The following is a 17,404-nucleotide window of genomic DNA, read 5'->3' on the forward strand; positions in this document are numbered from 1 at the left end:
AGCTTCTTAAAAGGTATTAGTCTTTGAAGAATTTGCACTTGAAAGTAGTTGACACCTATTTCTTTGAATTCATTGACAGAAACCTGTGTAGTTTAAACAACTCTTAAAATGTTTCAGGTAGGAACAATTAAGCAGTAAGGATTCTGTGGTTAAAAAAGTAAAAATTTAAGTTTTGATAAGTAAGAAACAGTAACTAAATAGATACCTACTTGGAGTATTTTAAAATAATCGGGCACATTCCTAAGAAATATAGGAAATATATTTATTTAGTGGAGGGTGTATTGGTTTGTTTCTTTCTCTCTGCCAGTCTAGCAACCAGATTGTACTGGAAGTATTTGAAAAATATGACAGGATTACACAGTTCTCTTGTATATACTACTTAGTAAACTAGTAAATACATACATAATATAATCTATGTATTTATAAGCTTATATTTTATGAGTATATGTATGTATGTATATATAGGTGAATGTTTTTATATATATTTATATGTATAATTTTTATGTATGCATGTGTATGCATATCTCTGCTTTGTGTAAGTGTGTACACATTCTAATTTAAACTGGACCTTCAAAACTGTCTTTGGAATCAAGTAAGGCTATTTTCTCATTATAAGAGCTGACACATTTTATAAATACTTGTCAGACTCCTTCAACAACCTCTGGATTAATTTATTTTTAAAAGAAATCGAGGATCAAATAAAATATGTATGCTCATGTGTATGTAAATACACGTGTACCATGTATGGTCATTTTTACATATATGAACTTATTGTCTAGAAAAAGAACCAAACAACAGAATTGAATTGTGGATGGTTTTTGATTGTGGTTTGTTCTTTTCCGCTTCTAAGGATGCAAAGATTGATCCAGAAGAATTTACAGGCCGCCTTCAATCAGAACTCAAATCATCTCCTCAGCCCTATCTTGTACCTTTCCTTAAGGTAATATGTGATACTGTTTAGATAAATTTATTTCAGTTGAAATGTTAGTACTTTGAGTTTTAGAGTATGTTTTTAAAGTGGAATTAGTGTCACCTGTCTAAAGCAGGAGTACTCAATATTTACTTTGTGGAGAGGATTTCTAATGAAATCTGCTCAGCTGGAACTTATGCAGTATTCACCTCTGTCAGGCCAGTCAGGTCCTGCTTATTCCCTTCCTGGCTGGGAGCTTTGGCTATGTACCCCAGTTAGCTGCCCCCAGCAGGTTGAGAGAATGGTAAGAAACAGGGATTTCCTACAGGAGAGAGATCTCACATTTGAGACCTTGGTTTAGGTTTAAGCAAAATCTATGTGTGGTCCAGAGCTGATCTGGAGCTTACTGCTTGAGTAGCCTTGAACTAGAACTATTCATTAATCAGATTTGTTAACAAAAGTTGTTACTGCTTTGTTTGGAAATAATATGTTGCTTATTCTGCAGAGTTTCTTTACTGTTAAAATGCTTTTCTGTGTAGTCCATTGTTTTGAAGTATACCATTACCACTGGAAGAGTTACAAGGTGTATAGAATGCTTCACATAATTGGACTTTCTCCATATTGTTTATTGTAATCTGTATCTGAAACAGTAAGAACTTTCAATGCATGTGTAATGGTGATGATGAAAAACTGATCTGGATAATGCCATGGAAATAACTGATAAGTTGATTCTCATTATAATCTGGAACTCTGTGTAGAAATACTAATGTGATTCTGAACAGATTTATTGACAGTAATAAATGTAGGGGTAAATTTAACTTCTGGGTTTTTTTCCTATATTACCTAAAATAGTTGCAAGACACATACAAACCATACTTAATTGTGCTCTAACAAAGCCACAACTTTTTTGAAATTGTTTTGAAAGCGCTTTTCATCTCATCCAAAAATTCTCAGTTTACAAAAGATTCCCTCTTTTTTTTTTTAATCTGTTCATTTTTTCTTCAGAACTCCCTCCCCTTGCTTTTGTTTTTTCAAGTTGTCATTAATCCTTTTTTGTTCTTTTTCCTGCTCTTACTCTACAGTCACTTCTAGCTTGATCACAAGTTTTAACTTGTTACCTTTCTTTGAAGTCCTTTCTTGGGAACAGACATTAAGTTTTAAATAAATATTAGAAGTTTAGAAAGGACTATAGCTCGAGTTAAACACTCATGTTCTACAGCTGCCTGAGGGAGAGCACTTCAAAAGAGCACTACTACCACTTAAAAAGTAAAAAGTTTATTCGTGAAGGTATGGTACAGTCTTTTGGAGCTGTGTTTTTTGGTTGAACTGGTCTGAACATGAAGCATACAATAGTACACCTTTCTAATGCAGTCAGAATACATTAGTTCAGTAGTAATACAGTAAACAACTATTGCTGTAGGGCATCAACAATTAAATCATCTTGTTCTAGGTACTGGAGGCATGTCAGGAGAAGTAAATTGGTGCAGCTCACTTCTAGCATTCAGTAGGTTGTTTCTGCTGTTCTGCCTTTTCTCTTTCCAGTTTTTCCTCTTCCAGAGACCTAAGATACAAGTTCTAGATAGTCCTGACTTGAGAATGAAGATTATATTTTACTGTAATGGTGGAATTAGGGCATGTCAAAGTCTGCAGAGTTGCTGAATACAAACTGGAAGCTTACTGAAACTGTAAACTGAGTTTCTGTCTTAGGTGTTCAGTATTATTTCTTTTTGATGAATAAGTAGACTGAACAATTGGAAGGAAAGGTACATTCTTTTGGTTAGGTTTACAGTAAATTTCAGAAGATTTTGTTTTAGTCAAACTAGTAAATCTGATATTTTATTAACTTTTTTTCTGTTTTTAGAAAAGTCTACCTGCATTGAGACAATCTTTGCTGAATAGTCAACATTCAGTTTTGCAAGGACAGCCGTCTCAGCAGTCACTTCAACAAATCAAGCTATCACAAGTTATACCTCAGTCTGCCTCTGGAAGTATTTCCTCTGTTGTCACAACGCAGACAATAGGAATAAGGCAACCAAACAACATTTGCACAGTCTCTGTATCAAATACAGTGCAGCCTCCTCAGGTTAAGGTGGTACAGTCAAATCAGAGTTCTCAACTGGTAGGTATTGTAGTATACAGACTGCATAGCGGTTTTTAGTTACTTCTATTTCAATTTGTTTGGGAAATACTTTTTATATATCATATTCTGTGATGTACAGTGGCATTTCATTTTATGGTTGCTTACAGACATTGCTGAACTCTTAATTTAGATATTAACATATCTTTATGAAAAGCTTTTTATGTTCTTGGCCTTTTTTTCTGAAATATGGATGTTATATGATCACAGCGGAATTTGAATTAATTACAGATGTAGAACAGAAAACTTATCAAGACTTACAGGCAAGAGTATAATTTTTAGTATGCCATTAGATATGTCACTTTGCTTCTTTTAGTATGTTAAAATTCACTAGCCCATTTTTAACTATATGTAGTTATAACATTTTTTATCTTTTTTTTTTTGTTTTCTGTACTTTATTTACTGAAGCTTATTGTGCAGACTGGAGTTTTACGTGATAAGATTCATTAATTGCAGAGGTATTATCAGTAGGGCGACAGCATATTCAGTTATTGAGAGGATGGTGAGTTTCTTTTGTTGTTAAATATGATCTTGTGAGTGTGTGTACACTTGTAATTAAAACATGTTTAGAATTTTTACTTAGACTGAGTTCTTACAGGCATTATCATCCTTCTAAACTAAGATGTAACAATTTTGGTCTGTATTTTCTCTGTATAGATTAGTGAAGTACTTGACTTGGGTAAATTAAATGAGCAAGTTCCAGAAAGCATGTCAGGCTGGAACAGTTCATATTATCAAGGTTAAGAAATGCAGATATGATGTTGTAACATCTGTCCTTGAATTTATAGGTTCTATAAGGGAAATAGGTTTTAGGAGGCATGGAGAGAGAATGTTTATTATTTTTAATTTAAAAGTGTCAGTGTACAGTTTGAAAACATGGGTCTTTTGAAACTTACATCTTCTGGCAGTTATATTACTGAATTTAAAATGAAATTAATATAGTTTTTAACAGCCTTCTGTGATCATAGTTTCAAGGTGTAAGAACGATTGACTTTGTTTTTAGACACCCAGCTTCAGCTTTTGTATTACACAGAAGATGTGGATGTTTTGCACATTACTTGACTGCTTTCTGTTCAGCCATGTGATTTTTTTTTTCTTTGATGTTTTCTTTTAACCTCTTCTGGATTGTTTTATTATATAGAAAAGTGTTTTTTAGACTTTCTTAGCTTCTGTTTGTCTACATCTTATGAGACTGAATTTACAATAGCATTTGTTCTTCAGGGTGGGAGAGCAGGAACTGGTTTTGATTACAGGCATTAGGTGTACAAATTAGTCTCTGTCCTGCAGAATGCGTATTTCTGACAGCAGCTAGCAGGATTCTTACAGGTATAAATGCTTGTGGCCAGTACATCTAGTCTGCTCTCACGTCACAGTCCTTGGTCAAAGCCACTGCCAGCTAGCACTACTTTTTCCAGTGTTATGCAACTCACTCTAAACTCTCCTGTGACTGCTGGGCAGGTTACAATCTACCTGTGAGAAACACTGATGTAGGACAAAGGAAAGTTCATGGAGATTATCTCTTATGATTGTAGCTCTTCTGGAACATTCCTGAATGGAATAAATCCAAATTCATGTAAGACAGTTCTTAACATTCACATACATTCTCTCCCTCAAATGTGCCTGTGTGTTCGCAAACAAGCAATCGTGACATTAATGGGAGTAGAGACGAACAGTGTGAAGAGTATGGTATGAAGCATGCATATGCAACATGAAGGAATTGACAACTGCATTGAAGAGATTGGTCTGATGGGCAGAGGAAATTTTCAATCTGTAAGGAGCTGATAATTCTAGGAATAAATTTTAATCTCACTGGATACATGAAGTGACATCTCTGTTTTCAGAAGGTGGCAAACTGTGGAGCAGAATTATGCTTAATACTTCTAGAAAATATTTAAAAGAGAAGTGAATGCATAAAAAATGAAAATCCATTGGCTTTATTGTAAAACTGGGTTTCTGTATTTGTTTTTAATTTATCAGTAACAAAACTGATTAGTAGAACCAAACATGACGTTAACCAAACACTTTTTAATGTCCCTCAGATTAGTTCTGTACAGACAAAGGCAGCATCAGATAATAGGAGATACTGAGTAAAAAATCCTATATTCCACAACAGCCACCAGCTCATGTGCCAAGCAGACAACCCAACATCATCTCATATCACGCTAGTAATTGTTTGTAAGTATTGACTTTTTTTGTAGAGATAATGATAACACTCTTCACACTTCTTAGTGTTCCCCTAAATCAGAATGCAGCAAAGATCTGCTGGCAATCTTGCCTGGGACTTTTCCGGAAGAGGAAGATTACAGCTGGCTTGCCTAAAGGCAGCCACGACTGATGAAGGAAACTGGCTGAGCTCCAGACTCTCCAAGCCTGAAGCTCACTGGAGAGAGTTCCAGCTGGCTATGCAAACTGTCCAGCTGCAGAAGGGCAAGCCTGTTTTGGCATATAGATCCTCTCAAACCAGCCACTTATGGTATCCAGTTTGAAAAATGGATAATCTGTTAGCTGTTCATTTCTTTTGACTTTTCTGTTTTACAGTGGGGTCAGAGATAGGAGATAGTCCACAACACTTTTGGAAAGACACAATATTAATCTTTATTGCTGCATATTTTGAGTCTTTGAGAGCACCTCATCTTGCAGTGTTTTGAATAACATTAGTCAGAGTGGTGTTCTTTAGAAGCATTACATTATGTGAATGCTGTTCTTTGTGAAAAACTGCCCTTCTATGTTCAGTATCGATTGAAATACTTCATCTCTTAGAACTTTTGGAAAGCTCATTCAAAAATTATTCTGATTTGTTTTTTGTAAGATTCTGCTGTTTTAAAACAAAACAAACACAAAGAACATTAAACTGATGGGAATGAAGATTATTATTTCCAGAAAAACAATATGAAATGTCTGAGAAGTTGTTCAAGCAGAATTGAGACATTTGAAGGTAGAACTGTGTTGTTTTCACTTGTTATTTCTCACTAACAAAGCATCTCTTATTAGTGTAAGATTATTCTTATAAGTGTAAGACGAAGAACATGTCTGTACAACTCAGCAATGGGGCTAAGATGTGTGGCCTGTTATTGCCCTGATTTGGTATACATATAATGAACGTAGATACTGTAAGATATTGAGGTGTTACATCGTAGCCATCTTCTGTCCATAGGGCTAGTTCATGTGGCTTGTGGCTCTTCTAATGTGTTGGTACTTCTCCCAGTTATACTGTGGTTTCTCACATCTAGAGACTTCTCTGTACACTACTCAGCTTGCAATGTAGATCACACAAAAGGAGACTTAATCATTGAAATCTATAGTACTGACACAGATGAATGAGGGGATTATGTTTTTTCTGTTTCGTAAGTTATGCATCCTTTTCTAAAACTGAAAATTTGTGTTGTATGTGAGCTAGGTAATTCTATTTGAGATGGTAGATATTCCTAGCTGGGGAAATGTAGATAAGTCTTGGACTAATATTTTATTGATGAGGCACTAATGAGATAAGCCAGCAATCAATGTTTGTAATTGTTCTAAGTGCAATGTTCAAAGTTTGTCTAAATTGTCACCCTTAATATGCAAAAGATCCTAATATGCTTATACATACAGACATTGCCTGTCTTGTTCTAGGACTTATTGTGATTTCTGTGAATAATAGAGATTATTTGTATTTATTAAAAGTGTGGAAGCTATAAGTTGGTTGATTAATAATGGAGATTGATTTGCACCTTACATATTGTGCTGTTACTGTGTTATCAGGAGCGTTCCTGGAGGTTGAAGCCACTTATTAAATTTATATGATAACAAAAAACAAAACAAAACAAAAAAAACCAAACAGATTTGAAGTGATTCATCTTAATAAAAACAAATTTAATTGCATAATCTAATTAAGTGAAGAAACAAAGATTGTGCAAATCTAGTTGGAGTCATCTAGAAGGTAAGATAAAGCAACTGAATATGCAAATAAAGTACAGTGGCAGAATAAGCAACACGTTCTGTGGGGATGCTGTGCTTTGTTTTAAAGCTCTGCTGAAGCTTTTATCATTAGTACTCTGCTTATAAAAGAGTGTAATTCTTGTGACTTACAGGAAATAATTTTATTCTTGTCCTATGTACAAGGCATCTTAGAACTGGAAGAGTAGATGTCTATTTGGATAAAAGGAGTAGTTTATATTAATGAACTAATAAATATGTAGGTGCAAGCTTTGAGTTTGCTGTACAAGAAAATTTAAATATAAATGTGTGATCTTTCATTAGGAACAAAACCTATAGTCAGAAAGTTGTATGCCTACTTGAAATATAGTTTAGTGACTTTTGAGTTAGTAGGTTGTTCTGAAAGTAGTGCCTGCCAGTTATTTCCCTGGAAATAGATACAAGACAGATACAAGGAGCACAGTAACAAAATTACAGCACATGCTCATCTACTGAACACTGTTTTTCAGTGTAGTCACCATCACTAGCTATGCATTTACTCCAGCAATGATCAAGAGCCTGTATGCTGTGCTTGTAAAAATCTGCACCAGTGGAGGTGACTCATTGTCACTTTTGCCACTGCTGAAATGCAACACCCACCACCTCACTGTGCTCACATCCACTGGTTGGGCTCCATAAATGTTCAGCAAATGTCGGTGAGTGTTGGTGGGTGCCATTTTTTTCCACATGGAGGAATTCAGTATTGATGCAAAGGCTCAACAACTATTGCCACATCACCAACATCCTCCTCTGCCATCATGGGCCAACATTACTTTTAGAACAGCCCTTCTACACTGGGAACAGGTGGGACAAGTGTTTCAATGGCTTTTGTTTTTATTTACTTCATTGCTTCTTTGAAAATGTATACTCAATAGAACAGCATTGTCATCCTAACACTAGAAATCATATCATCCTTCAAAAAGATTTTTTTCTTTTTTTGTCTGGGCAGAAAACAGTAACTGCTTATGCAAATTTTGAGGCATTGTTGAAAAATTCTGTTACTATTACAGCATGTATTGTAATGCTAAGTATGAGTTCTAGGCCCATGAAAGCATGAACATTGTAAGTTAATGCTGCCAGATTACATGATAGCTGAGGTTTGATATGACATTTATCTTCAGGAGTGAGGAGACTGATAAATCACAAGTGGCATAGCCACAAGTGAGTTAGCAAGTGTTTACTCATGAGTGAAGATGTATGTCATATCAGTCCATAGCCATTCTGAATTTTGAACAAGTGGCTTACTTGTTTCTTCCTTCCACAGTACTTTGTTTTTAAAATTAATTGAAAGAAAAAATGCTCAGTATAGAACTTACTTTTGAAATTTGTTTTTGTTCTATTCTTTGCAGAAGCTTCTGTTTCCTTTGTTGTTGTTTTTATTGCTGTATTGTATGCTTATTCTTTTGGAATGTGTATTTTGTGTAAATCAGATGAGACTAACTTTGCAGTTCCAGTCAAGATATGTGCAGCATGTCATTGTGACCCTATGCATCTGCAAAGAAGCACCTGGATTGTTGAGATTTGCAAAATTCCTTTTCTTGAAAGCTTTAGTAGTGAGCTCTAATCTGGTTTATCGTAAAGGATTTTTCCCTTTAAGGTTTGCATGTACCTAGAATTCATTTTTTATTTGGTGTCTCTCTTGGTAGGTAGAAAGGAAACAAAAGTTACCATCTTTCTACTTCAGTCCATTTTGCACGATTTGGCTCAATTCTTTCTTGCTCTGTATTTTAACCAGAAGAGTCTGAATCTGTCTTCTCTACATCTTCCCATTAGATAGTTGAAGATGGCAGTCAGAGCTTCCCTTCTGCTAAAGCTGAAGTAACATCTCTGATAACCTCCGTATACTAAGAACATTTCTCTATCTTCTGTGTCAGTCTAGTTTAGTGTGTTGATGCTTGTGAACTGATTCAGTGCGTGAATGGGTAACATTAGATGTGGTACGTTCATTGTACATATTTTTAGGCTGTGAGAAACATAAAATAATTTTGGTGAAGTAAATTATCTCCCAGATCATCATGCCAACACTCTACTCTGTTCATTGCTTACATTTTCCAGGCCAAATTCTGGATAAAATAATAATGTTTGTGCTGTGGGGAAAATAGGCAAGAGGATTAGAACAATTTAAATTAGTGTAATTGATGAAGAGTGGTTTGGATTGTTTATAAATTTTCATGCAGTGTAATCTACCTCTGATTCATCAGTTTTTACGATGTTCTTTTCTTACTTGGAAAGAAGGTTGTGCATTTTGTTTCAAAACCAAATTCCTTAATTGCTGCCAGATTTAAGATCACATCTGTGTTGAAATGTATCTTAAAACCACATAGAAGCTGAAATCTAAGTTAGTTGAAAATGTTGCCCAGGTTCAGTACAGAGCTGAATATACTGAGTTTGATCTGCACCGCATGGAAAAGTTTTTCTATACTTCCATCACTTTTATGTGTGTTGAGATCCTGTATTTATGAATGTATTTAATACTAAAGATAATGTCATTATTAACATCATCTTAAATGGTTATATACTAGCCTATCTTTAATCGTGTTAATGAACCCACTTTGCAGAGTATTTGCTTGAAAATATTTACCAAGTGAAACAGAATTTGATTCTGAACTCTGGAAGTTGGTTGGTTCACAGAGAAATAATTTAGTAACAGATGGCTGTAAGACTATGGCACTTCTGTCCACAGGTCACACTCATCTCCTTCTTGGCCTGACTTTTGGCCGATTTTTTAAGTACGACTGCTTTCCTTCACTATTCTCTGAAGACTAACTCAGTAAAATAAATCACTGTAGAAGTGGTTTCATTCTGCTTTTCTATCAAATAGCCATTTTTTACTTCTGGCCTATTTTGTCTCCTTTTGAAAATATACTTGTGCATGGAAATTTTTGTGCCTGAAAATGGAGTCGAATTCAACTTGTTCTCTTTTTCACTTATTGCCTATATTTTTCTCCAGATTGAAACATGGTAGCTACTTTATTCTTTCCCTTCTGAGTGCTGCTCTTTACTCACTGCCTGTCTTGACCTATTACATTTATGCCCACTTACTCCATTTCTGGAATACTCCAATACTCAATTTTCCTTCAGTGTCTACAGTTGAAGCTGAATCCTTAATTTTTTTTTTTTTGGTTGGTTGGTTTTTGTTTTTTGTTTTTTACCCTTTATCTTTCTGCAAGTTAGAAATTCTTAATACTTCTACATCCACAGGCTTATTATGACCTCACAGCTTTTAATATTTTAGGTTGTACAGAATGTAATTTCCTTAATTCAAAATGTCCCTATTTGTTTTTTTTTTTTTTTTCCACTCCAGATTATATTAAATTCTTGTTCCCTCACTACTCTCTTCTCCTATTTGTAGTTCTCACCTGATTTGGGAGCCCTGGTTTCTGTTGATGGAACATTTGCCTGTCTGTTCCCCAACTTATTTTTATTCTCTACTTTTACATCTCATATGAAAATGTGTGTATATAAGTATGCATATATGTGTATATATTTCTCCTTTCCTTCTCTCCGTAGTATGCTTTGAAGTCAGATAGTTGGTCTTTCGTTGTTCAGCTAAATAATATATTTGCATATACTTTGTAAGAATAACTCCTAGTGATGCTAAAAATGCACTGTTTCCTGTTCACTTCATGTAGTGGTGCATGACATTGCATATTGTCTTCTTGGGGGTAATAATGGATGGTGCAAGACAGCGACTTGTAATTCAGAAAAGGGAAGTATTATGCAATGGGACTAACATAGTTGTGAATGTGAGGAGCACATGACTTCCAGTATCTTCAGCACTGAGTTGTTGTAGTTTATTTGCAGCTATCCATCTGTGTTTTATTTTCAGTTTATGGATTTTTTTCCCCACTCTGCAGCATCATTTGTGTGTCACTGAATCTTCTGTTCGTTATGTCTGTGCCTCCCTTGTCCTCAATTTCTTTTTGCTACCCTTAGAAATTACCCTTACAGGTTTTTTTTTTTGTTTTTTTGTTTTTGTTTTTGTTTTAAATTATTTATGTGCCAAATTCTAAGTTTCTGACCCAGTTTCTGTTTTGGGTAAGGACCTCAGAATTTGGTTTAGTAGTAAACAAAACAGTTGAGGATATGCAGTTAAAGATAAATAATCATCTCAAAACATTATTTTTCCTTCTTGTGTACATCTGACTTTGGAACTCATAATATTTTGCAATTTACTTCTAGTGTGCATTTCCTTTAAAAAGCATAGGTTTATAGTGAGAGACCTAACAGCTGTAGATATATACCATTAAAACTATTGCAGCATTTTCTTCTGCAAATATACTTTTCTTCCTAGGAAAGTTTGTGAAGGCAAAAGTCTAAACTGATTTTTTATGAAGGCTGTGACATACAATATTTGTGTCAAATATTATTTAATTTTTTTTAACATAACAGCAGAATATGCATATATACACACACACACAACCACATGTATTACATGAATATGACTTTTGTCACTAGCTGGTTGTGCTTGTAGAGATCTATATGCTTATATTAGTAACTGCAGGTATTAGTATGTTTACGTTGTGTGTTTGTGTATAAAGAGTATAATATAAGTATACTTTTTTTTAATAATAGCAGATTATCCAGTCAACATCTGCTCAAACTGTGAAACGAAACCCTGCTTGCCAGACTACCCAGATTAGGATGCCAGTGGTAATAACTCAGACCATTAGACCACAAGGTATGGGTTTAAATGTTCTAGTGAGATTGTTACCTGTGTATGAATTTCATTGTAATTACAAACTAGTAGCATGGGAAAAACTTACAGTGCTGACATTAGCAGACCTGACACTTTTTTTTTACTTCATACTGGCTGAGGAGTGCATGTTTTCACTGTGCAGTTTCAATATTTCAGGCCTATGTAGTAAATTGTTTTGATGTTACCTAAGAACTCATTTTGCACCTGCTTACTTCCTTACTCAGCTGTATGGAATTTGACTTTTACTATTCCACACTGTAGCTTTGGTCCAAAAAAGCTTCTAGAATCCCTCAAATTATAATTGAGGAATAGAATTCCCACTTCAACTCTTGCTCTTGAAGCAGAACATTATAGCTGCAGAGGTCAATATAGGAGTTAGAGAAATTTCTCAACTCACATGCTTTTGCTTTTTTTCTGCCAGTATGTTTACTCTTTGGTGAGATCAGAGACAGTTTGCAGCAACCTGACATGCCAGGGGAGAAAGAGGTCTTGTGGTATACACAAGCTTTCTCATGGGTTCGTGCACAGATGAGGTGAATGTCTGGCTGATACATCCCACTTTTTAAGAGGGATTTTGAAGCCTTCTTACTTTCTTAATAAATATCCTTCTGTTTCTTTCTACCACTAGGCCTTTTATTTTTGGCATATAATTGGAATATGCCAAATATAAAATGGAAGAGTATCATTTTGGATACAGGGATTTAGATGATTGAGGATTTGTAATGGAATACAGAGTTTATCGTCTTGGGGTACTGAATCAGAAATCAAACTAATTTAAATATACATTAAAGCTATTGCTGCCTGTTTTGACTTGATTGTTTCACCTTTTTTATTCATCTTGGGAAAAAAGAAGCATAAAAAAATCACAAATAGTAGCAGTTGATATCTAAACTTGTTCAGTTCACTTTGGAGAATCCAAAGGCTGAATAGACATGGAGCTGTCAGCATAATCCTTTTGTAGGCTTTTTTTTACGTTAGAAAGATATACATTTACTTGTCAGAAAAGGTATATACTTGATAGTGCTGACACTCATGTCTTGAGTTTATTAACAGGAAGCATATTCGGTGTCTTAGAATGCTAACTTTCACTTCTGACCCATGTCTGAGAGTGAAGGCTGATTTGACTTCTGTTCTTAGTCAGTATACAGTCTCTTAAGTTGTGGATGGGAACAGTATGTCAAAAATTTGCATAATATTGGCATCACCGTTGGTGATAAATATAAATGGTGAATTCAGATCACAGATTTATTCATGATAGCCATTGACTGGCCAATGAAATACAACTTAACTGGCAGTTTGGGTTTGGGAAGGCAAAAATTCATACAGGCCAATTCATGCAAAGCTGTGCTTTCACCACTACACTGTTTTAATTACACATACAAAGCATTCAGAACAGAACTTAAAAAATATTGTGAAGACTATATTCTGCAGCCCATGTCTGGAGAAAAATCTGCCTGTGTGTTCAGTTCTAAGAAATGCCTATGGCATACAGCCAGATAATTGTACATCTTGATTGTGATGTATTGTTAAAAATTTCTACTGTAAACACCAGTATAATTGTGTTTTATGCTGGTTTAACTATTCCTATAGAAAAAGGTAAGATACTGGAATAGAACATTGTCTGTAAAGAAAATTACATTAGTAAAATTTTGTTGGGTGTGACTTTTCAAGGATGGTTATGCCAAAATTGATCTGACTTCCAGAGTGCTTTTACGTTAATAAAAATATTAATGCATCCATGCAATCAAACTAATGCTTCCAAAACTGTAGTATAGATAAATGGCAGGCTCTGATAACTTCTGTATTAGTAAATGCATCCACTCCAGGGAAAGTAACATTATAATTATTTAAGGAAAAAGTCACACTCTTTTATCAAAACAGTTACCAGTACAAAGTATCTGTGAATTGAATCTTACAGATGGAGGAATGAAGCCAAAGGGTAAAATAACTAGCCAGAGTATTCATTGCAGCTTTTTAGCCTATGCAAAGACAGAAGTGGGAACCTACGTGCTCCAAAATGTGGGTTTATTTCCCTGTATTGTGCTACTTGAAATTTGAAGCAAGGACCCCGTGTTGAAAGACTCTGTACATCATTACCAATCTCATGAAAAATCTAGACCTGCAGGTGATTTTAATTTTCAAAATATGCTATAATGTAAATTAGTAGTTGAGCCAGATTTTTTGGCTAACTCCTTAATTGCACACAGTTGTGATTTAAATTGGAAGACTGTCACCCTCAAACTTTTATTTATTTTGTCAGATCCATTTGAGTAGTATTATGTACTAGGATGAAAGAAAGTGAGACATTTTTAAAATTTCGAATATAGAAAACAGTTTTCCTCCAACCAACATGTTAAATACTCTGTTGCTATACATTTTACTTGATTTTTGGGGTCAAAAGTTATCATCTGTGGAAAAGAAAACACTGATATTAGCTGGAAAGGAATAAAACGTTTGTTCTAGAGAAGTACCACTGTTCCCTTACTTCAGCCACTGCAGGAATTTTCAAGGCTAACACAAAAACTAAAAACTAGCTTTAGAAAGCAGAGATCTGCTCATTTTTATTATTATATAATTTCTTTCCTTGTAATTCTCTTAGTAAAAAACTTTCAATTAGTTCATCTGAAAGAGGTACATGGTCTGGGCCATGAAATAATGCTATCTGTGATATCTCACAGACCTTGAATTTTCTGATAACCAAGTAGATTTATTTCTCAGACTTAGAACTTGAAGTCCTGAATCTTGTTTTGTATTTGCTAATGTTGAGGGTTCAAACAAAAATATATTTATCCAGATTGGATAACTGAATGAACACTGTCAAATTTTGCTCTCAGAGCATGTTACACTAGATGAAGACTTGAAAGGCAAAAGAGGAATGATGGACTCATGTAAAGCTAACACTTCTGTTTCAGCAAAGAAGTGCTAAAAGGATTTATTGTGATAGATGTGATTTATGTTTTCAGAATTCATCAAAGAAGGAATAGCATATTGCTACTAAGATTCATACCATGCAGTTTTTAGGCAATTGATCCATAGATGTGCAGGAAGAACTTTCATGTACTTCTCAGTTTTAAATACTGTAGTTTGTAACTCAATACAATTGAATGATAATACCAATAAAAAGGTAAAATGTCTTTAAGTCAAGTAGACATATGAATTAATTCTTACACGTGCCAACATATAGGTGGGGTTAAAAGAAATGGACAAAATATAACCAAACTAAGAAAGTATGAAAGGAGAATTTACTCTGGCTTTATCATTTGTCAGTACTGTTTAAGTCAAATACTGTTTCAGTGTCTTTCTAATGACAAATATTACATGTTCATTGATTTACCAATTAACAACATAAATTTATAATTATTTATTATTAAATTTTCCAAATGTCAGGCAGGAATTAATATCCTTTTTTTTTTTTTTAATTTAGTTTCACAAGAAGCTGAATGTACACCACACTTTGGCTCAATTAGAAATCCCATTTTTTAATATATAGAGACTTGTAAAATCTAGAAACAAATTTGTAATACTTTAAAATAAAAAAAGCATTTTCAAACTAAAAAAGTGAAAGAAAACCTTTTTGAGGGAGTTTATGTCAAATTTTAAAATGATATGGTGTCTTTTGCATACAGATAAGCATCTAAAAATACTTTTAAGTAACATTTTGAACTCAGCAATGCATCAAAAATGACTGCATAAGAAAATGTGAAAGGGATAGTTAATATCTTGACTGACTGACTGACTTAAATCATCTATGTTAAGAATATTTGAAATTATGGTTTGATATGTTGTGCAGAATGTAAAGAAAAATGGCTCACTGGCAATTGCAAACACAGCCTTTGTGTGCATTGTAACCAACATTGGCCAATGGTTTTCATGTATGGAATCGTCAGTATTCTGTAAATATAGAAGAAACAGTAATGTTAATATAAATTTTGTGTCTAAAGTTGTTCTTCTTCAGCAGTGTAATCTTTAAAAACAATAACTTCCTTTGTTTGCAATTTACAGACAGTTAAATTTAGTTCCTGGACAGAAGGTTCTTTGATGTAAATTGTCTAAGACAGCTCATAATAACATCGCTTGGTGTTTTTCAGGCACAGTAGGGAAGGCACCAACAATACAAGCCAGCAAAAGTCCTGGGGGCTTTGGTGTTCAGGTCTCTGCAAATCAGAAAAACAAGCTGAATGACCCTGGAGGTGGTTCTTTCAGGTAAAAAAAAAAAAAAAAAAAAAGCAGAAGGGTGGCTAGAGGGGGGTCTTAAATGTAAAATTCAGAATTGGATTAACACCAGAGGGCACTGTTTTACAATAATTCCTGGCTTGCTTTCTGTGATTGGATGATAATTTTCTTATTTAGTTCTATTAGAAAAAAAAATAAAAAGGAGTGGTGGGGTATGTCTTCAGGATTTTTCTCTAAATACACTTTAGAATGTTTAATAAAGCCTTTGCTTCTGTGAGTTCCAATAAAAAATCTTGTAAATGCAATTACGTATATGCAGCTTTAAAAAATACACCACTGCTTTTATGTGAGATTTGAATGTTCATATGGAATATATCTTGCTGAGAAGATACTAATTGTGATGACAAGGCATCCTGTTGATAGATGACTGCTAAGCTGCAGCCATCTCCTCATACAGAAAACACTGTTATGTTCTTGCTAGTGTGTTTTCTATGTGTATGTGTATTTTTAAGAGAAGACATTGCTTTATCTTTTCTTCATATGCCTACTTTTGTGGCAGAGATTGGAGTGTTCTGTGAGTTTCTATAGTAATCTGGTGCTGCAAAGTTCAGCACAGGAGCACTGGTGCATTGAGCTGCTATTTTCAGTTCTTTTGTACTGCAAACTTCTGTTGCCTTTTTTTTTTTTCTGTATTTTGGATATGTTAACTGTTTGTGGTGAAAAACTGGTCTTACATGCATCGCATCTTGCAATTTCCAGAAGGAAATGAAAATCCAGGAATACTTATGCTTCTCTGATGTCATCAAACCAGTAATTAATTTTGCAGGCTTAGGCTTTTTCAGATGCAATAAGAGAGATTTTGTAGCTCTTTGTGAAATATCTCTGCTTTGAGGCATGTCAGTATCGCAACTAATAGTGCTAGTACTTAGTATTAATCTAGAAGCAAAATCATTCAATTTTTTATTTTCCAATGCTTTTGCCTCCCACTGAGTATTTAAATGATTTAAAATGTCTTATGGGTTCAATTGTACTGTCTTAATAAGTATTTTTTATGTTTGTAAGCAACATGAGCATTTATTCTTCGTTAGTATAGCTTTCAATTTTACATATACCAAAAGGGACAGCATTTTTTCAACTGGATGTTGTAAACTGTGCCAGGATTGATTCTTGCATTCACTTAGTTTATACATAGAATATATTAGGTTAGTTGGAATTGTTAATTTTCCCTTGGGGAGAAGCAAATGCTCAAGGCACTGATTGATAAATCAATAAATCTTTAGTGAGTTTGGTAAATAAGCTGTCAAGGGTGTATGTCATTTTTCCTCTAGAGAACAAATTTTAGTCGGAATGAATGTGTTTGTTTCCTTGCATTGTTTTCTCCTTCAAAATAGTAAGACACAATGCTGCATTTAAATAAGTCCATAAAATTGCAGGGATTTATTAAACAGCAGCAAAGATCAAGCTTTTTCTTGATATCTTAACAAAGAATTCAGTTGTTTGCATATTTGCATTTCAACCCCTAACCTCTCCT

General features: G+C 34.3%; 1 protein-coding gene across 1 annotated transcript in view; it reads left to right on the forward strand.

Moving 5' to 3' along the window:
* The window catches only part of LOC136046561 (transcription initiation factor TFIID subunit 4-like), a 126,981-nt gene that overhangs the window by 15,801 nt on the left and 93,776 nt on the right, over positions 1-17,404 (forward strand). Inside the window, exons 6-9 of the mRNA XM_065733158.1 lie at positions 851-940; positions 2,772-3,029; positions 11,577-11,682; positions 15,789-15,903. Coding sequence (XP_065589230.1) covers positions 851-940; positions 2,772-3,029; positions 11,577-11,682; positions 15,789-15,903 — 569 coding nt within the window. The remainder of the gene's footprint in view (positions 1-850; positions 941-2,771; positions 3,030-11,576; positions 11,683-15,788; positions 15,904-17,404) is intronic.

This window comes from Cyrtonyx montezumae, unplaced genomic scaffold (genome assembly GCF_038088225.1).
Source record: "Cyrtonyx montezumae isolate F1298 unplaced genomic scaffold, pur_monq_1.0 scaffold_17, whole genome shotgun sequence".
Lineage (NCBI taxonomy): Eukaryota > Metazoa > Chordata > Aves > Galliformes > Odontophoridae > Cyrtonyx > Cyrtonyx montezumae.